Source organism: Canis lupus, chromosome 5, assembly GCF_011100685.1.
Source record: "Canis lupus familiaris isolate Mischka breed German Shepherd chromosome 5, alternate assembly UU_Cfam_GSD_1.0, whole genome shotgun sequence".
NCBI lineage: Eukaryota > Metazoa > Chordata > Mammalia > Carnivora > Canidae > Canis > Canis lupus.
In genome coordinates this window covers 5331618-5350136 of record NC_049226.1, presented here as the reverse complement: position 1 = coordinate 5350136, position 18519 = coordinate 5331618, and the positions used below count along the sequence as shown (strand labels likewise).

Genomic DNA, 18519 nt, shown 5'->3' with positions numbered 1-18519 from the left:
TGATGCCTTCAAATCCCCTTTTAAAAGGCAGGCGCTTATGTAATTGAAATGCACAGAGATTGGCACCACCTCATTCATATACTTCGGTAATTTACAGCCTATGGAACTCTGAGCATCCCTGTAACTTTTGAAAATAAGCAAGGAAAAGCATTAGAGATCTATCGAGATTGTCCTTGAGCTGTGTCCTCGAAGGGAAATGAAATATTTCTCTGCATTAAAGTCTCCGGATGAAAAAAAATTGGAAGCAAAATTTCATTTGACTCAGATTATCTAAACAAACAAACAAACAAACCGTGATGTTTGCTTTTTTCCTAGTTTCTGGGCGTTTTAGATGAGAGTGTTGAATACCAGAACTTTCCACATTGTTTTTTGTGTGATAATTTATTGAAGAGTCTTATTTTTATTATTTATTATGATTTTGCTTGAGCACATTTTGCTGTGCTGTAATTTCTACTGATAATAAAAGTATTCTCTGTGAATAGCTCACAGGGGTCAATTTTCTCTTGAAAGCCAACCGTCGCAAGAAATATTTCAAATTAGAGTTTATTTATTAGAAAAGGAAATTCTCCTGGGTGGCTCAGTTAGTTGAGCGTCAGACTCTTGGTTTCCACTCAGGTCATGATCTGGGGTCCTGGGATCGAGCCCCACGTTGGGCTCTGCGCTCAGCATGGAGTCTGCTTAAGGATTTCTTTCCCTCTCCTCTGCCTCTTGCCCGGCTTGTGCGTGCGTGCTCTCTCTTAAATAAATCTGTTGAAAAGAAAAAAGAAGAAAGGTGGGGATAGATTAAAAAAGAAGAGGAAACTGTCTATATGCCTTTCTGTGCACGAAAGCCTGCCAACCGAGGCTGAGCCCAGGACAGAAGGATCCTGCAACTGGCTGGGCCACTTGACTCCATTTCCCTTCTCCTGAAGGCTTTCTTTTGAATTTGTTTAGCCAACAAATCCTTTTTATTTTTTTTAAATTTTATTTATTTATTTATTTGTTTATTTATTTAACAAATCCTTTTTAAAAATTCCTCTTGCCCACCCATCTCTTCAATCCCTCTTAAAAAAAAAAAAAAAAAGTTTGCAGCCTGTGCACCCAGGCAGGTGTGCGGAGGCCACCCTTTCGCTTAGGTCTAGGTAGGTGCTTAGCGCCTGGGTGCAGGTTTTCTACAATCTCCTTCTTACGAATCCAGGGAGCAGAGAACATCACGTTCCCTGTTGGGCACCCTGCACCCCGTGTTCTTAGTAAATGCTGTTCTGTCCCAGCTAATGGCAATCACGCCGGCGGAGTTCCGCAACCATCCGAGGCTCTCAGGGCTGTTGTTTTACCTTCCTGTGTCCAGAAGGCTGACTGGCCGGCCAAGCCTCTCCCTGTGCCCGCTGACACGGGGGCCTCCTGTCTGTGCTAACAGGCGACACGAGTGCCCACCTGCTCCGTGCTGGTTCCCCAGAATCCTGCCTCTCCGGCCTGCAGACTGGCCCCTGCGAGAGGAAATTGACAAGTCATGAGAGACCCTGCTGAGGTCCTCCTAAGGTAAAAGAGAGGAAAATATTTGACAAGATGATTTGAATGAGATGTCACCCAGTGGTTGATCACGGTATTTACTTATTTATTTAGGCAGACACCCCCCCCCACCCCCCCACCCCCACCGCGCCCCCGCCAAGTAACAAGTGTAACCGAGCCAGCGTCTTGTGATGTGCGGGGGAGAATGATTGACTCCTGCAGATGTGCTGGGGCTGTGGCGGGAGGCGCCAGATGTTAAGCAGCACTTGGGGACTCTTGGTGGCCAGGCCATCTCCTTTGTGGTTCACAGTAGTCACCGGCTCCGGCACCTCCTCCGCTCTGTATTTCTCGCTTGATCTCAGCTTTTTTTTTTTTTTTTTTTTTTTTTATAAATTTTTATTTATTTATGATAGTCACACAGAGAGAGAGAGAGAGAGAGAGAGAGGCAGAGACACAGGCAGAGGGAGAAGCAGGCTCCATGCACCGGGAGCCCGACGTGGGAGTCGATCCAGGGTCTCCAGGATCACGCCCCGGGCCAAAGGCAGGCGCCAAACCACTGCGCCACCCGGGGATCATCTTTTGAACGTGGAGCCCGAACCAACCCCAGTTGCATGTGAGACAGCAAAGGCCCTGACGCTTTCTGGAACTGCAGTTTTATTTTGTGATGGGTTTTGGGAGCCAGTTGCTGCTTTTACTGAACTGAAGGTCAAGGTGGTGGGGGGACTGGGGTTGCGGAAGCGAGAGCCTGGCACTCACGCTCATCCGTGGAAGCCTCCAGCAGACCTCGCAGTTGGCTGTCATCACCCACACGTGGCTGTTGGAGACCAGAGGTCAGGGGAGTGACCAAGTGACTGGGTGGGGACGGCACCCCGACTGGCCTAGCCCAGGGGTTCCTTCTGCTGACCCCCCCATGGCCAGAGCACTGCTCCCCTGCGCATTGAGAAGCTCCTTTTCTCTCTGCTTGTAGCTTCCCCCTTAGTGAAGGGTTAAAAATGTCAAAGCCAGGGATGCTCTAAACTTCCGTGTTTCTATTCACCGCATCATGACGACGACGGGAGAGGTGACATTTTATTTTCCTGGCTATGTCCGTCAGCTGAGAGAATCGAGGTGCACAGGCTGTTGGCAGAAATAGGGCTGTTCAAGGTCAAGGATGACACCAGTAACAGAGGGACTGGATGAGCAAAACAAATGATTTTAATCTGTGTACCAAACTTCTCAAATTTTTGGAAACATTTGGTTGATTAATGGCATTTCCCCGCTGCATATAAATGTTCAGTGCTCTGGACGGCCAGCTATTGTCTTTGTTGATTTGCTTTTTTTTTTTCCCCCCAGTTTAAGCTTTCCCTCCAGAAGGATGTTTTGAGAAAGGACAGAAGGACTTAGACCTTCGCAAACCCATTTGTCAAGTGGATTACATTTGTGCCCTCCCTTAAAAAGATGCTTTACACTCCAAGAGAACAGTTTTTGTAAATTAATATCATCATTACAAATAAGCTAGCCTCCTTGTCCACCCCCTTTGACTTCTTGCTGTTGCAAGGCTGCCCTGCTGGGCTCCACAGACAGCAGTGTGGGCATGGTCCTGGGGCCCGGGGGAATATTAACTTACAGTGCTTTCCCTACATTGCTTTTACATGTCTGAAACTATTTCAAAACGTAGCAACTGAAATACAAGTCATTAAATACACTTTACTAGAATAGAAAAAGTTCTTTTGTCCCTTTCTCCTCTTTGGAGCAAAGATGGTTGGGAACGTACTTGGCAGGGCTGCTTCCGAATATCTGCATCCACACATAGCCGGAGATTGTAGAAGGAATAAACTAAACTAAAGCTGAGGTCACCGAGGATTAGAGCCTACATGCAATTTAAATGTTGCCCTAGGACTTTAGTGTTTTTAAAATGAAAAAAAATTTTTTTATTTCTTAAGATTTTATTTATTTATGAGAGACCCAGTGAGAGAGGCAGAGACACAGGCAGAGGGAGAAACAGGCTCCCTGATGTGGGACTCAATCCCAGGACTCTGGGATCACACCCTGAACTGAAGGCAGATGTTCAACCATTGAGCCCCCCAGGTGCCCTCAAGCTCTAGGAGGTTTTTTTTTTTTTTTTTTTTTTTTTAAGCTCTAGGAGTTTTAAAAGCCATTTTGGTTTATGGACGTCTGGGTGGCTCAGTGGGTTAAGCTTGGGACTCCTGGTTTCAGTTCAGGTCATGAAACAGAGCTCCGCATCAGGTTCTGCACCCCGGGGTTGGACACCGTGCCCCATATGGGGCTCCAAGCTCAGCTCAGCATGGAGTCTGCTTGAGATTCTGGATCTCCATCTCTTATGCCCATTCCCCCCACCCCACCTGAAATACATACATACATACATACATACATTTTTTTAAAGACCCCATTTTTATGAGCTCTAGTTGAGTGGAGATACTAGGTATGAGCTGAAGTAGAAAAGAGGGATTCCTTGGTTTCTGACTGTCAGAGGCCACCTGAGATTGCAAAGATGTCCTTCTCCCCTTCTTTCTGGCTGGGCTCTGTCCCCGGAATCAGGTGCCAGATGGAACGGGGGAGGGAGGCTGATTTCCTGGAGCCTCTTGGAGGGTATGAATTGCTCTCCCCTTCTGTGACTGCCCAAGTGTGCCCCAGCGCAGACAGGCCTGTTCCGCTCCGTGTGTGTTCCCCTGGCTGGGCACCGGGGGCAGACACTGCCTGGGTGCCGTCACCAGAGGCTGGGAAGTGTCTGTGGGTCTCCAGCAGCTGGAAAAGGTTTGAATCTCTTTGGCAGATGTTTGCTGTTCCAGCCACTTCATTAATGTTGGAAACTAAACCCCTGACTATTCCTGACCAAAGCCCCACTTTGTGATTGACAGCCGGGGTGTGCTTCCTCCCACAGAAGCCCTTTACAGTCTGAGGGAAGGAGGGAGCGAGTGAAAAGAGAGAAATGGGAGCAAAATGGGAATTGGGCGAGTTGCCATTGCTAGAAACCAAAAATATCAAGAGAGTGGCAAAAACTCATTTGAGGAGAAAGACAGATTCAGTGCAACAAATTAAGATTTGAAGTCCCATCATGTGCTTGGTGCTTGGATCTTTTACACACGTGGAATGAGCTCAGCTTTCACGCATTCATTTTTAAAAAAGATTCTATTTATCTGTTTGTTTATTTATTTATTTTAGAGGGAGGAAGGGCAGAGGGAGAGAGAGTCTTGAGAGGACTGGGACCTGAGCCCACTCCAGGCTGGATCTCACCCCTGAGATCATGATCTGAGCCGAAACCAAGAGTCCAACACTTCAGGGACTGCCTCCGAGCAGGTGCCCCTCATGCATTGATTTATTTATGACACACTTATTGAGAACCTACTATGTGCCCGGTGCTATGCTCCAGAACACACCAGGAGCTCATTGTCCCGCGGGTGAAATAAACTTGCAAAAGTTAGTGGAGTAAAGGAACCACTGGGCAGAGGTAGGAATCAGCAGCCTTGGGGAGGGGGCAACCTTTCTGAGCAGAGGTGACATTTGAGATGGGTCTGGAACCAGCTTTTCAGGCTGGGAGGGAGGGAGGGATTGGGCTGTGGAGGGCATTCCCACGCGGGGAACAGCTTGTGTAGAGGCATGGATTACGAAAAGGCCAGCCTCGTGAAGTAGTTAGGTATTAGGAGGAGCACTCATCAATGAAAAAAAAAAAATGAGGCTCAGCTTTGATTATAAGCGACAGAGGGCTCAAAGCTCCAGACTCCAGATCTGGGATCTCTCTCTCCGCGACACCTGGGGCGTGTGCCCTCAGGCCCCCTCTGAGAAAACTGGAAAAGGTGGAAAATCCCAGGAGTTGAATCGAAATTGCTCAGCTCTTTAAAACACTGCCGATTTCAAATCAAAGGACAGTCGGTCTCCCCGGGAGGGAGGGAGCGTGTGGGCCAGCCCAGGCCCGGGCCGAGCGCCCGAGCGAGCGGGGAGCCGCGGGCCGGCAGGTGACCGGGCTCTCGGCGCTGCCCCGCCGCGCGGCCCGCGGCCTCCCTCCCGGTGGCGGCGCCGGGGCGCAGGGACACGCGGGCGCGCCTCGGCTCCGAGTGTGGAGGGAGGCAAGGAGGAGAGGAAGAGGAGAAGGGGCGAGGGAGGGAAGAGGAGGGCGGGGAGGAGGAGGGAAGCTGAGTTGGAAGATGGAGCGAAGAGGAGAAGAGAGAAGGGGCAGGTCGCAGGCGGAGGGGAGGCGGGAGCGCGGGCAGGAGCGGGGTCGCAGGGCGAGGGGAAGGGACGCGCGGGGTCAGGCGCCCCGGGAGCCCCAGGCACCCGAGAGGGAGGCCTGGAAGGAAGCAGAGGCGGGCAGAGGCAAAGGGCGGGCGGAGGCCGGGCCCGGGAGCGCCCTGCGGGACCCGACCCAGTCCACGCCGGGGGGGGGGGGGGGGGGGTGGCAGCGCCTCGCGGGCATCGCCCCTCGCCGCGGGCTCTGGATGGGTCCCGAGCCCGAGCACCCCGCTTCCCCGCCCCTCCAGCCCCCGACTCTCCGCGCAAAGCGCCGCGCGCCCCTGGGGCCGGTGCCCGGCTCGTGGCGCAGCAGGTCCCCGCCGCGCCCGCGCCCTGGAGACCCCTGGGGGCCGCACCCGGCGGCGGGGCGGCTGGTCACCCGGCCTGGGGCGCGCCGGACACCTGGCCGCAGTCTTCGCGGGCCCCGGGCCCGCCCGCTTTGGGGGGGGGGGGGACGGAGAATGAACGAAAACAACTGTAAATGGAGAGCAAGGGAGGAGCAGGCGCCCCGGCACACGTGGACGCGTCGCGGAGGGAGATCCGCAAAGTCGCACCGCGAGCCACGGCTGATACTGGGCTCTAACTCGGCTTATTGCTCCGCTTTCTCCAAGCGCCCCCTTATCAGTCCTCCAGGTGCGTCCCTTCCGTCCGGCTGCAACCACCCCCGCCCAGGGCCGCGCGGCCTCCTGCCTCCGCCTCCAGGTTCCCAGCCGGACGCCAGCGGCCCCACGGTCGTCCCGACGCTCCGGCTCCCTCCTCGCCAGCGTTTGCCTCCCTGCCTGCCCCGCGCACAGCACTTGGGAGACAAAGTCGTGGGAGACCGGGGCCGCCGGGCGGGGAGGCAGGGGACTGGGTGGGGGGCCCCGCGCTCACCAATTCCAAGGGAGGGCAGCCCGGGTGCTCAGCGGCTTAGCGCCCGCCTTCAGCCCAGGGCGCCCAGGGCGCGATCCTGGAGACCCGGGATCGAATCCCACGTCGGGCTCCCTGCACGGAGCCTGCTTCTCCCCCTGCCTGTGTCTCTGCCTCTCTCATGAATAAATAAATAAAATCTTAAGAAAAAGAAAAAAATTCCAACGGAACACACAAGTCCGTAGGGATACTGACTGCAACAGGCCCGCAGGTTGGGGGAGCGCAGGAGGAAGAGGGCACGGCCCCCAGAAGCCGGGAGTCGGCGGGACTCCTCCAGCGGGGTGACCCGCTGCGCTCGCCGGTCCTTGCGCGGCGAAAACGGCTTCTACACGTTAGAACCTAAAAAACAAAAAAAAAAAACCCAAAAACACACGCACACACAACAGAGGACGCACGCTCTGGGGGGCTTAGTTTTTCAGTTTTACAATTTATTATTGGGATAACGGTCAGGGCAGGGGGCATCGAGGGCTCGGGGTCCCGCGGGGGGCGCGGCGCGGGCAAGTGTGCGGCTCCGCGCGGGCCGGGAGCGCAGTGGGTCCGGGGGAGGCCGCGCGGGTCGTCGGCAAAGCCGGGGAGGGCGCGGGGGGCGGGGGGCGGAGACGCACGGGTCCTCGGGGCGCCTGGGCACGGACGCGGCTTCTTTCCAGCGGCGACCCGGCCGCGCCTGCCCCGCGGGCTGCGGGCGCGGCCCCGCCGGGAGGTGCGCGGGGTCGCGTCCCGGGGGAGCGGCGGGGGCGGCGCGCGCTCCCCGCACGGCGCGCACCCCCGAGCGCGCACCCTGGGCGCACACACCTGGAGCGCGTCCCGGGAGGGGGGCGGGGAGGAGAGCCGAAGCGAGCGTCTTAAAATAGAGAGGCTGGCAGAGGAGCGCGAGACGCGGCGAGGCGGGAGGCGGGCGAGGCGGGCGCGAGGCGCGCAGGTCGGCGGCCGCTGGCACGGGCGGGTGGGCGCCGCCGCCCCTCGGCGCGGCTCGGCCGGGCCCCGCGGGAAGCGCGCGCCGAGTGACAGCTGCGCTGGCCCCGAAGGGCTCCGCGGGGATGCTGGCCCGCGGGTGGGTGTAGACGCGCGGCCGGCGCGCCCGGTGCCCGCTCCCCTCCGCGCGCCTCGGAGCCCGGCCCTGCCCCCGCGCGCGGCCCACGAGCGGGTCAGGCCCCGGCCGCCGCGCCGCCCGCTCACCATGCACTGCCACGCCGAGCTGCGGCTCAGCTCGCCCGGCCAGCTCAAAGCAGCCAGGCGGCGCTACAAGACCTTCATGATCGACGAGATCCTCTCCAAGGAGACCTGCGACTACTTCGAGAAACTTTCCCTCTACTCCGTGTGCCCGTCGCTGGTCGTGCGCCCCAAGCCCCTGCATTCCTGCACCGGTGAGACGCGCCGTCGGGGTGCGGGGAGGGGAGAGGCTGGGGGGGGGGGTCAGCGGGGCGCGGGGCTCCCTCCCCGGGGCCGGGGCACTGGAGGCGGCGGCGGGGACCCCGGGGGCGCTCCCGCTCCCCTGCGCAGCCCCGGTTTCCGCGCAGAAAGTTGCAACACTTGCCCCGGTTCAGCGCCCAGCTCGCGGTTGCAGAAAGCGGGGGTGCAGCTCCCCTCGAGCCGGCGCGTCCGACCTGGCCTTGCCCCCTCTGGGGAGCCTGCAGGCCCCTCGGTCGTATCCCCCAGGCTCTCGACCGAATCCCGAAATCATTGAACTTTTTACTTGAAAGGCTCTGTTCCTCTGGGGCGGCAGCTCTGGAATCCGTCGCCTTGCGGTGCGAGGCAGAGGAGGTCACCCCCTTTTGTTTTAAGTGGCTGAAAAAACAACAGTTACAACAATAAAAACATTCTTCCCGTCTGGTTTTCTCTATCCGCGAGGGCCGAAGAAGACGGCTGGGGAAAGATCAACATTTAATAAACACACTGAGAAAGTCCTAGGTTTATGTGGAAAGTAAATCCAGAGGTTTTTTAATTTTTTATTTTTTAAGCTTTGAGTGTGTTAAGAGAAGCTCCAAGTTTCAAAGTGCCCTGGCTTTGGAAGGATTTAGGCTATTGAAAAGCAGGTATAGGAAAGAAAAAGAAAAAAAAAGTTGAAGCAATTTTTATCAAAAATAAGTTATCAGCAGTGCTTTCAACTAAAGGTAAAAATTCAGTATTTCCCAACTAAAAGAAACTTTGAGGTTATGTTTGTTGCACGCGTGCCCTGAAATAAATAATTTTGTTACAACTTAGGTTGAAAAAGTAGAGTGAAGAGCTAGCAGTGTTTTTTTTTTAAAAGATATTTTTTGGAAGCTTTCAGCCAGAAGCTTCTGGTGCACAGTGCTTGGAATCCTCTATTTTCTTTTGGTTTGAGGTTGTCCGTGGAACAATCAGTGAATAATAATCAGTGAATATGTAAATACAGCAAAGTTCTTTCGAAACCAAGTTGTTTCCACATGTATTTGCTTACAAATTAAATACAATATTCAGTTATGTCTTTGTAAATTAAATTTTATCTGTAAAGTGGAATTAGGCCTGATTCAGCCCATCACAAGATTTGCAATATTGAATTTTAAGAATCAAGAACTATATAAGGCGAGGAACAAATAAGACACTTTAGAAATAAGGTAGATATCCTTAATATTTATATTTTTGCATTTGTGTGCTGGCCTTGCATGTATAAACCCTTGAACGAATAGTTTGCACATATATGGGATAGGGGAGGTAGACTGAGTCTTGTATTGAGCATAAGTCATCATTTGGTATGATAACTCAAACCTCTTGACGGGGGGAAGAAGATTTAATCACAAATTGCAATGTACCCTGCTAAGTACATTGCATTCCTGCAGGACCCTCGGACAAAATAGAACGATTCGGAGCACCCAGGTATAGCGCAGGGCGAGCAAAATTTGTAGGGCCTTTGTGCTATGCGTTGACCTGAAGGCAGATTTTCCTGGCTTTTAGCAGTTATACAATTTGGATCATAGTAAAAACATACTAAAAAAAGAAAAAAAGTAATAAATAACCCCAGAAAACAGTGATCCAGTCATCAATAGGGGCTGAGTAAGTTCTGTTTCACTGAATCTTGTATGGGAAATAAGTCAGAGGAAAATAAGATGATTCATATGTAGTTTTGAGAATGTTAAGGGTGAATTGCACGTGTATCACGAACTAAAAGTTTTGCTCGGTCTTGTGCTTTTGAAGTTCACTGATGGTTTGGGTGAAAGGGTGGTTGTTGGTAATGATTTTCTTGCCCTGTCATTCCGGTGTTTACTTTCTTTAGAATGTTCTTTGGAAAAAGTCGTGATTTTGTGCTAGTTGAGATTTAAAATATAGAAACTGGGATTTGCCAGCGGAATTAAACCCATAAAAACTGGCTACAATAGTCCATACTTTCAGGTCGTAAGCCTTTAGTGGGTTTACGATTACAGTTAAAGCCTTACATGTATTAGATCATGGGAATCCCATTAGTGACTTCTCAAGGGTTTTGCAAATACCACACTTTCAAAGCATTTTTGCTGTTTTTAACAGTTATGTTCAAGATCAAAAAATCTTAGACTGGATAAACTTAATCTTTTATATTAATTAAAAAATGGCATTAAGTTGCTGGCATTCTACATTCAATTCACTGTATGTGTGTTTTTATGTATACATATATATCTTTTTTGTGTGTGGAGTTTTTTTGTATATATGTATATATATATATATATTTTTTCTGGATAGGGATAAATATTTAGCACTTTTGGTAGAACTGATGTATAAAAATTTCAAATCAAGTGAAAGGCATACATTGGAATTAAAATTACTAAACTTTCTCTCATCCTTCCGTCTGCTCTTTTTAAAATTTAACTACCAGAAGTGAACTTTGCCAGGTAAAATAATGAAATAAGATTTTTTTAAAAAAGTTACGACCTTGCATAATAAGTATATAAAATTGGGGTGGATATAGAGCCACAGCATTTAAAAAGCCTCTATATAATTAAGCAGTCCACAGTGTTTAGCTTTAGTGACCCAAATGTCAGTTTATGGTACTGAATCTCCTCAGAGGGAAGAGCATGTATTCAAGTAAACTGAGAAATGGAAACATTTTTCATTTGGCAGACCATCACCTGACGGTAATTTATTATTAGACACTCTAACCTTGATGGAATACTCACCTTCAAAAAAAATTATTTGTTTTAACAGGCCCTTTCTTTTTTTTTTTTTTATTTTAATAACAGGCCCTTTCTTATTACAAATGCAGTCATTTTAGGCTTAGAAGGCTGTCTCTAAATTTATTTAAGTTTCCCAAGAGGTGCGCTTGGGAAACAGTAGACAGCGAGAAAGGGAATCCTAGTCTTTGAAGCCAAACTGAAGGAACATTTGTCATTAGATTGAAAATAAAATTTAAAAAATCCAGCCCAAAGAGAGCCTCCATTTGAAAAAAAAACTTGTCACTCGGACCACTGATGAGGTGTGAAATATGTATAGAATTTACTTAGCATGTAACACAGTTTTATTTTAAAATCTGGTAATAGTCCTCCCCATTTAGAATGGAAATATATTGCCATTTAGAAATCAGTTAACAGTCTCTCATCAACCTTAGAACACTGACAGTGATTAGAGGCCAAAAGTGAGGTGCAATTTAGACTATCTTAAATCCGATTTAACTCCCGAGTGCATGATTTCATTTTTCTGGTCGTGATTAGTGTTTCTCGGTGGAAGAGTCGCATGAAGAAGTCTGGCTTCTCGGGACGGAGTACGGTGCAGAGACACCGGCAGAGTCATTTCTGAAGGCTCTCCTTTCAGTTCCATCTTTAGAAACCAAGCAGAGTTTGGAAAAGATGAATAGCCTGCTTCACAAAAAACGAGGATAGAACAATTGATCCTAAGAGTTTTCTTGAGGATGGTGACCAGCCAACCTACTGTGCTCAGGACTTACAATTTTATTACAGTTATTTATACTTATAACCTAGAATTACCCTAGACTTGCACATGCGTGTTTTGGCCGGGGAATGTGGAGGAGGGGAGGGAGGTGAATGCAGATATTTGGACATTTTATAGCCTGTGACCAGCACATGGCTTTTAATTGATCCACTGAAACCTAGAGGCGAATTTCTTTCTCCTGGTCTGGTGGAACGGTTCTCTGGGATCTCCCAGTGATCTTCAGTGGCCAGTCTTCTAGAACCATCGGTGGAGGTACAGAGCTGCAAGGGGTCGCAGAGATCACAGACCCATCTCCCCAAGCAGAATGTACTTTTTTTTTTTTTTTTTTTGGTGAAGCGCTAGGGTCACATCGTTGCTTAAACGCAGTTTCAGTCCACGCTATACACTTGCCGTCCTTCTTGTTAGGGTACTCGCAAATCAGCAAGGCTTTTCCAACTTGGTTACACACCCGGGATAAATCCGTGCAGTCACACCCAAGGGACAGTCAACCAGCCAATTAAAAGGGGCATTTGGGGAAGAGTGTTTAAGAGGTGGTGCTGAGAACATTTTATCCTTTGGTGGGTCCAAGAGAAACACGTTCTTTGGGGTGGTGTCTTGGGTTCATTTTTATCACCAAGATTGGGTGGCATCCCAGTGAAAAATGAAATGAGGTGGGGACGTGTGTAATGACTTCTTTGGGAGGTAGGCAGCCAGCTATTGCTTCATGGAGTTGGCAGCAGGGATTCCCCAAATCTCAGCAGGGTCTCGCAGTCTGAGACCAAAGCCCACGGGATCTTGGGAACCTGAGGGTCGGGGACTGGAATGTTAATGGAAAAATGTAAACTGGGGTCCGGGAGAATGATCATTATCAACAGGCATTTGTATTGCTGCCAGAGGCAGATGGGCTTTTATTAGCGATCCTTCATAAGTGCTTCTCCTGTTCCCATTCTGAGGGTGAATAAGTCGAGAGATGCACGGCGTACAGGACTCCTCCGGGGTCACAATATATTTGGAGCTGAGCTCTTTTGGCCTTGTCAGTTGTTGTCTCATTTACTCCTTAAATTTTATAACTCCCTTGTGAAACAGAGGGGCTGAGGGGGTCCCCAGGGGTCCCTTTTAAGTGGTGACTGTAGTTCATCAGCACTTTCTTCTCCGGTTCTGGGTTCCTATTAACCAACGGGAAACTGATAAGAAATTTAGTCCGCAAGTTAAAATGCCTCCCCAAGTGTCTACAGTCTTTAGTATCATTTAATTCAACAATTTCATTCAACAGATACTCATTCTTGCTTGGTGATGGCACCGAGTTCAGGACATTTAAGTTTATTCTGAATCCTGACTCATGGTTGGGATACTTTAAAAATTCCTCTAAACTTCTCTGTCCAACCACTGCCAAGCCCTTCTTTGTTGTTCTCTAGAACGTATTGGGCAGTTCGGAGTTGGGATTGGGGGGGGGGGGGCGTCATGACAACTTAATACTTCTGCTCACCAGATGGTATCTTCTGTTTGAACTCCACCTAAGGGGTGTTATCGCCAGCCACGTTGTCCCATCAACCTCGTCCAATGGGGCCTGGTACCTGTCTTACGAAGGCCGCCTCTCGTGTCCTTGTGGGCTGTGGCTCAGGATTGCAGGTGCTTTGGGAGGTGAGCGTGGACTGCATAGAGGTGCTCGCTGTACCCACGCCGGGGATCCAAGTGAAAAGATTATTAGGTTGAAAAAAATCCCATGGATCTATAGGAAAGCTGTAAGGATTATAAAAGGTTGTGTAAATCGTAAGGAGGCATTAAACTGAAAAATAAATACATAAAAATCCCCCAGAAGGAAGGAATAGGAGAAAAAGGAAAAAGCAGGTTTCCCTGCAACTCCCAGGCTACTGGATCTGAGCCTCGCGTGTCGCCCGGTGTCCTTCAGCTGCGCTGCCCGGGCGAGAGTAAAGGCGCTTCTCAAATTCTTGTCACTTTGCGGGTAGTAACTGGCTAAGGTCGATTTTACTGAGATGCACGTGGAGCCCCTTAAAACAAGGGATCCCAGGCCCCAGCATTCAGCGTTCACCGGGGAGGATTGAGTAGACGTCAAGCCAGAAGCATTGGTAGGTGTCACTTGCACCTTATTTTGAGGTCCGTGAGGAACCGGGGTGAACAGCTAGGGAGGCCACCCGATCTGCGTGAGGGTCCCTCCTTGGTGGGAAGCCCGTGAACTTGGGTGGGGGTCGCGGCGCCCGCCCCGCCACCCGGGCCCCTCGGGCCGGCTCCAGAGCGGAGGGCACTCAGGTCCTGTGGCTGAACCCGTCGGTGACCTCTTAACTGGAATGCAGGACCAGAGGGCTGGAACAGAGAGGGCCGCAGGGATTGGGATGAGATGGGCAGATTCCAGCCCCCTTCCACATTCTTCCTTGGGGAATGCCGCTGTACACGCCTGTCTTGTGCAGCAAGCAGGTGTGTTTCGTGTGGCCCCAGAGCCGAACCCCACTCTCCCAGCCTCCTCGCGGAGGGCTCCCCTGGGTGCAGCACACGGAGAGTGGAGGGCACTGCGGGATATTCGGGGGGAAGGCTCCCCACCTGCGACAGGCCCTGTGTGCCTGCCTCTGTTCCAGCGGACCTCTCAGATTGGAATGGTTATTTCTTCCGCCACAGCACAGATGACGGGATGAAAATTGCCATCGGGACGTATTCATAACGGGGTTCAGATCAGAGCCTTGCACAAACTTGGCGATATTACCAAAATACGTGGTTCCAGAAAGAAGAGGTTTTTGTTTGTTTGTCTTTTACCAGAAAACCTCCGCAACCCCTGAGGATTTAATTTATTTTTATTGCGGCTTAATAGCAGTTAGAAAAAAAAAAAGTCTTGTTAAAATTAATGCTCTAAATAAAAACACAGTTAATTTTCCATTACAGTGTCTAATTACTCATCATCACCAGGGCAATTTTATATGGCAATTTAACTTCTTGAAAGTGGAAACTTGGCACACATTTAAGGAAGAAAGCAGTGCTCCTAGATAGGTATCAGAAGATGGTCTAATTATGTTTGGGCTAGAGTTGACTCTTACACATGATTGCCCTGGAGAAGATAGGGGGGTAGAGGGCCTCCTTCTTCAGTGGCAAAGGAAAAGTCTCTGGTTTCTTCAGTGCCAGTTGAAATTGAATCCGGAGGGAGAGAATTCTGAACGTTAGATGATGTGCAAGTACATCTGAAAAGGGACCCTGCCAGTCACCAGTTGAAGCTGATGTCAGGACTACTTGATAGGCCTGGAGCACAGCGATCTATGCTTTCTGACTCCACTGGCAGAGTTCATAAAGATGAACATGGCCTTTCTCCAAGGCAAGGTCAAGATACGACTGAATAGAAGCCAATCTGGGAGGATCTCCACACGAAACTAAATATGTTAAGAGTCCAAGCAGACAAGCTTACGTGGCATCCCTCTAGCTTACCGGCATGTCCTTAGGAACATGTTCTTCTGTATATCGGGGTTAGATAGCATTCCCACAGTGTGTGTCAGATGGGATTGCCTGTCACCTCGGGGATGTCAATGTCATTATTATTATTTTTTTTTTAAAAAAATCTTATAAGCCATGTGATGATTTTCTTTTTGCCTTTTTTTTTTTTTTTTTAATTCAAGGATCGCTTATGATGTGTGGGAAAATGGAGTGGTCTTGGGCTTGGTGGGTCCTTAGGAGGCTGTAGCTGTTATTTCCACCCCAGGAAGGCTCAGCTGGTCCCTAACACTGGTTTACCTGCCGGCCTCTACCACCCACTTCTGTCTCCTCGGAGTTGTTTGCACTCTGTGACTTAACCTTGGTTGAAATTCAGAATTATGGCCATTTCACAGATGAGATTACAGCCACTTGCAGATTGAAGGAAGCATAACATGGATGTTTAGTTTACACGATGTCCAGGAGAATCGTCTTTGTACAGTTTCCTCGAGGTAGCTTACAAACAGCGGGGTCCCGATATTATGTCTTCGGTGGTGGGGGAGAACCTGGGCCAAGAGAGTTGCTGAGACTCCTCCTGAGTCCTGCTTTATTTATCCCAAAGGCAGCTACAAACTTGGGAGAAATGCTAGAAATACCCTTAACCCTTCTTCACATTCGTAACAGTAACAGGAGTGATTTTTTTTTTTTTGAGTGCCTATTACGTAATAGGCACTGGACTAAGTGCTTTACCATCAGCCAGAGATCATCCCTGATGGTAGGTAGGATGGAGGTAGGTATTATTATTGCCACACCTGGGAAGCCAAGATATTAAGTAACTTTCCTAAAGTCACAGGACACATAAAGATTGCTTACAAAGCAATAAGAAAGAAGGCAAGTAGAGAAATTTGCAATTCATTGAAATGAGTATTGAGGCAGTAAAGATGAAGGCATGGCCTGCCTCCCTGGGAGTCAGGAAAACACAAATTAAAATGAGATACTATTTCACACCCATCAGATAGGCAAAAATGAAAGAATCTGACAGTATTGATTGATGACAGCGATGTAGAGCGATAGACATTCTCATCCGCTGATGGTGGGAATATTTTTTGGGTACATTTGCTTTGGAGGGCAATGTGGCAACACCCAGGAAAGCTGCAGACTCACACCTACTGCGCAGCTCAGCAGCTCCGGCTCTGGGTTGACGTCTTGGGAGGACGTCGTATGTGTGCAAAGGGACACACGTTTAAGAATGGTCATTTCTGGGACGCCCGGGTGGTTCAGGGGTTTAGCATTGGCCTTTGGCTCAGGGTGTGACCCCGGGGTCCTGGGATCGAGTCCTGCATCAGGCTCCCCACATGGAGCCTGCTTCTCCCTCTCCCTATGTCTCTGCCTCTCTCTGTGTCTCTCATGAATAAATAAACTCTTACCAAAAAAAAAATGGTCATGTCTGTGCTGTTTGCGGTAGGTAGTGACAAATCTAAAACAGTCAAGCCACCCTTCAGAAGGAAGAGGAATACAACTGCATGTGCTCTGTTCATGCAGTGCAATTCTATGTAATGAAAATGAATGAAGCAGCAAATGAATGAGCCAGAACCATATTTTACGTGTGTGTATCCACTTATCTGTGGATAAGTTTCAGAAATACAGGGTGGAGAAAAAAACACATTTCTAGGCTGATACTTACAGTCTGATACTATTTACATACTGCTTGAAAACATGCAAACTAATATTGCATATTGTTGTGGGAGGCAAGGGTATGGGATGAGGAGGGCTACCCACAGATTTTTATTTTCCTGTGTAATAAGAGGAAAAGAAGAGGCTTTAAGACATTAAGACTTAACAGCACTTGGTCATGAGTGTATCGGTGTTCATGACATTATTCTTTGTAATTTTCTGTATCTTTGAAATTTTTCATGATGTAACGAAAAATGATAGTAATGGGAGATCCAGAGTCACAAAGCTCTTGATCTTGTGGAACGTTTGGTGGCCTCCTTGATGGCTCTTCTGTCCCGAAACAGAAGCTTTTGGACGCGGGGCTTGTTGTATGCAGCCTCACAGTGGGGAAATGGACCGCTTTATAATTAGACGCATGTGTGCAACCCTCTCTAAAACAACCACGGTAGCTGCTGTAATTGGCTTTTGGATCTCACTTACCCCCCTGGCTCAATGGGGACACTATTTATCACCAGCATAGCTGCTGTTCCCTCAAGTAATACTTTGGCATATGAGTAAACGGTCTCTGAGAAGGGGATTGCTCCGTGAAGTGTTTGTTTACTCCAGATCTGCATCAGGAATCATGCACACAAGAGTCATTAGGTTTTTACCCTTTTCGTGATGTTTTAAACACACAATTTGGCTCTTACTGCATCTTGGCTTTTGTGTATATTTGCTGAGATGAAAAACCACCCCTGGCTTTTGACCTGCGATCCGTTGCTATTGATAATTTAACTTAAAAAAAAAAAATTGTCTAGGGACAGCTGGGAATAGGAAAGAATCTACAAATGTTAAAATGCCCCTTATTAGCCGAGAAGAGTCATGTTGGTGTTGACATAGAAACTGGCTGAGATCTCCCTTGTGTGTTGGACCCGTGATTTTGTGGGAAAACTTCGATGTGGGGTAGCAGGGCTTGTTAGGAAGGGATGAGCACCGTTGCCGTGGAAATCCCACAGATAGACAATAACGGGCCATCCTGTGGTTTGGAGAAGTTAACCTAGACCGCGTTCCTCTACCATGACATCGTGGTGGGAGATGCTCTGCTCAATCGATCTTATAAGCCAAAGACCCTTCTCTTCTTGCTGAAGAAGATAGTTCCAATTTAGAAATAATGCTTTAAGGCATTTTGACCCAAAGGTAGCCTTTGAGAGCTTTATCCTTCTGCATCCCTTTAGAGGGCAGGTGCTCGTCCGTGTGGGTGAAACTGTGCAGTGGAGAGCAGGCCAATGCGCTCCCCTCCTAGCCCACCCCTCTCAGCCTGAGCACAGCAGAGCCTGGAACAGCACAGGTTTGAATTGCACAGGTCCACTTATGCAGGGATTTTTAATTTTTTTGGATAAATACAGTTCAGCACTCCAGCTGTATTGTTTTCTTCCTTATGATTTTCTTCGTGACATTTTCTTTCCCCTAGCCTGCTTGCTTGCAGAATGCAAAATATGTGTTAACCATTTATGTCATTGGGGAGGCTTCTGATCAGCTGCAGGCTGTTGGTAGTTAAGTTCTGGGGTGGGGGGAGTCAAAAGTTGAACAGTGATTTTTGAGCACACCCCAAGCCCCATATTGTTCAGAAGTCAACTGTACATACAGAAAGCAAATAAATCCCAAGCCCGCGTCCCACCCAGACCATCTGCAGCCGGTGTCACAGAGCTTTGTTCAGTGCTCGGCAGTGGCAGCCACGGTCAGCAGGAATTAATGACCACATCTAGAGGATTGTGGCCAAATTGGACATGACTGAAGGGACGGTGGATCTGTCAGATTTGTTGCCAGTGAACAGAGTCTCATGAGTTGCAGGAGCAAGTTTGCTATTCATCTGACCCATGTAGATGCACACAGTGGCTGGAGGAAATCGGACGGACTGAAATTCTCGCTCTGTCGTGCTCAGTCAACCTTCTGGATCTTTTCAGTGAAATCTTATTCCTC

General features: G+C 49.3%; 1 protein-coding gene and 1 long non-coding RNA gene across 2 annotated transcripts in view; one reads left to right on the top strand and one right to left on the bottom strand.

The window, feature by feature from the left end:
* Positions 1–688: 688 nt before the first annotated feature.
* LOC102152251 lies at positions 689–6639 on the bottom strand. The gene is made up of 3 exons (XR_005359054.1): positions 6589–6639; positions 1314–1466; positions 689–747 (listed from the first exon to the last, which is right to left on the bottom strand). It is a non-coding gene; the product is annotated as an uncharacterized LOC102152251 (long non-coding RNA).
* A 1107-nt stretch (positions 6640–7746) lies between these two features.
* BARX2 (BARX homeobox 2) overlaps positions 7747–18519 on the top strand; it is a 73494-nt gene continuing 62721 nt past the window's right edge. Inside the window, exon 1 of the mRNA XM_038535652.1 lies at positions 7747–7988. Within this exon, the coding sequence (XP_038391580.1) occupies positions 7802–7988 (187 nt within the window). The 5' untranslated portion in view covers positions 7747–7801. The remainder of the gene's footprint in view (positions 7989–18519) is intronic.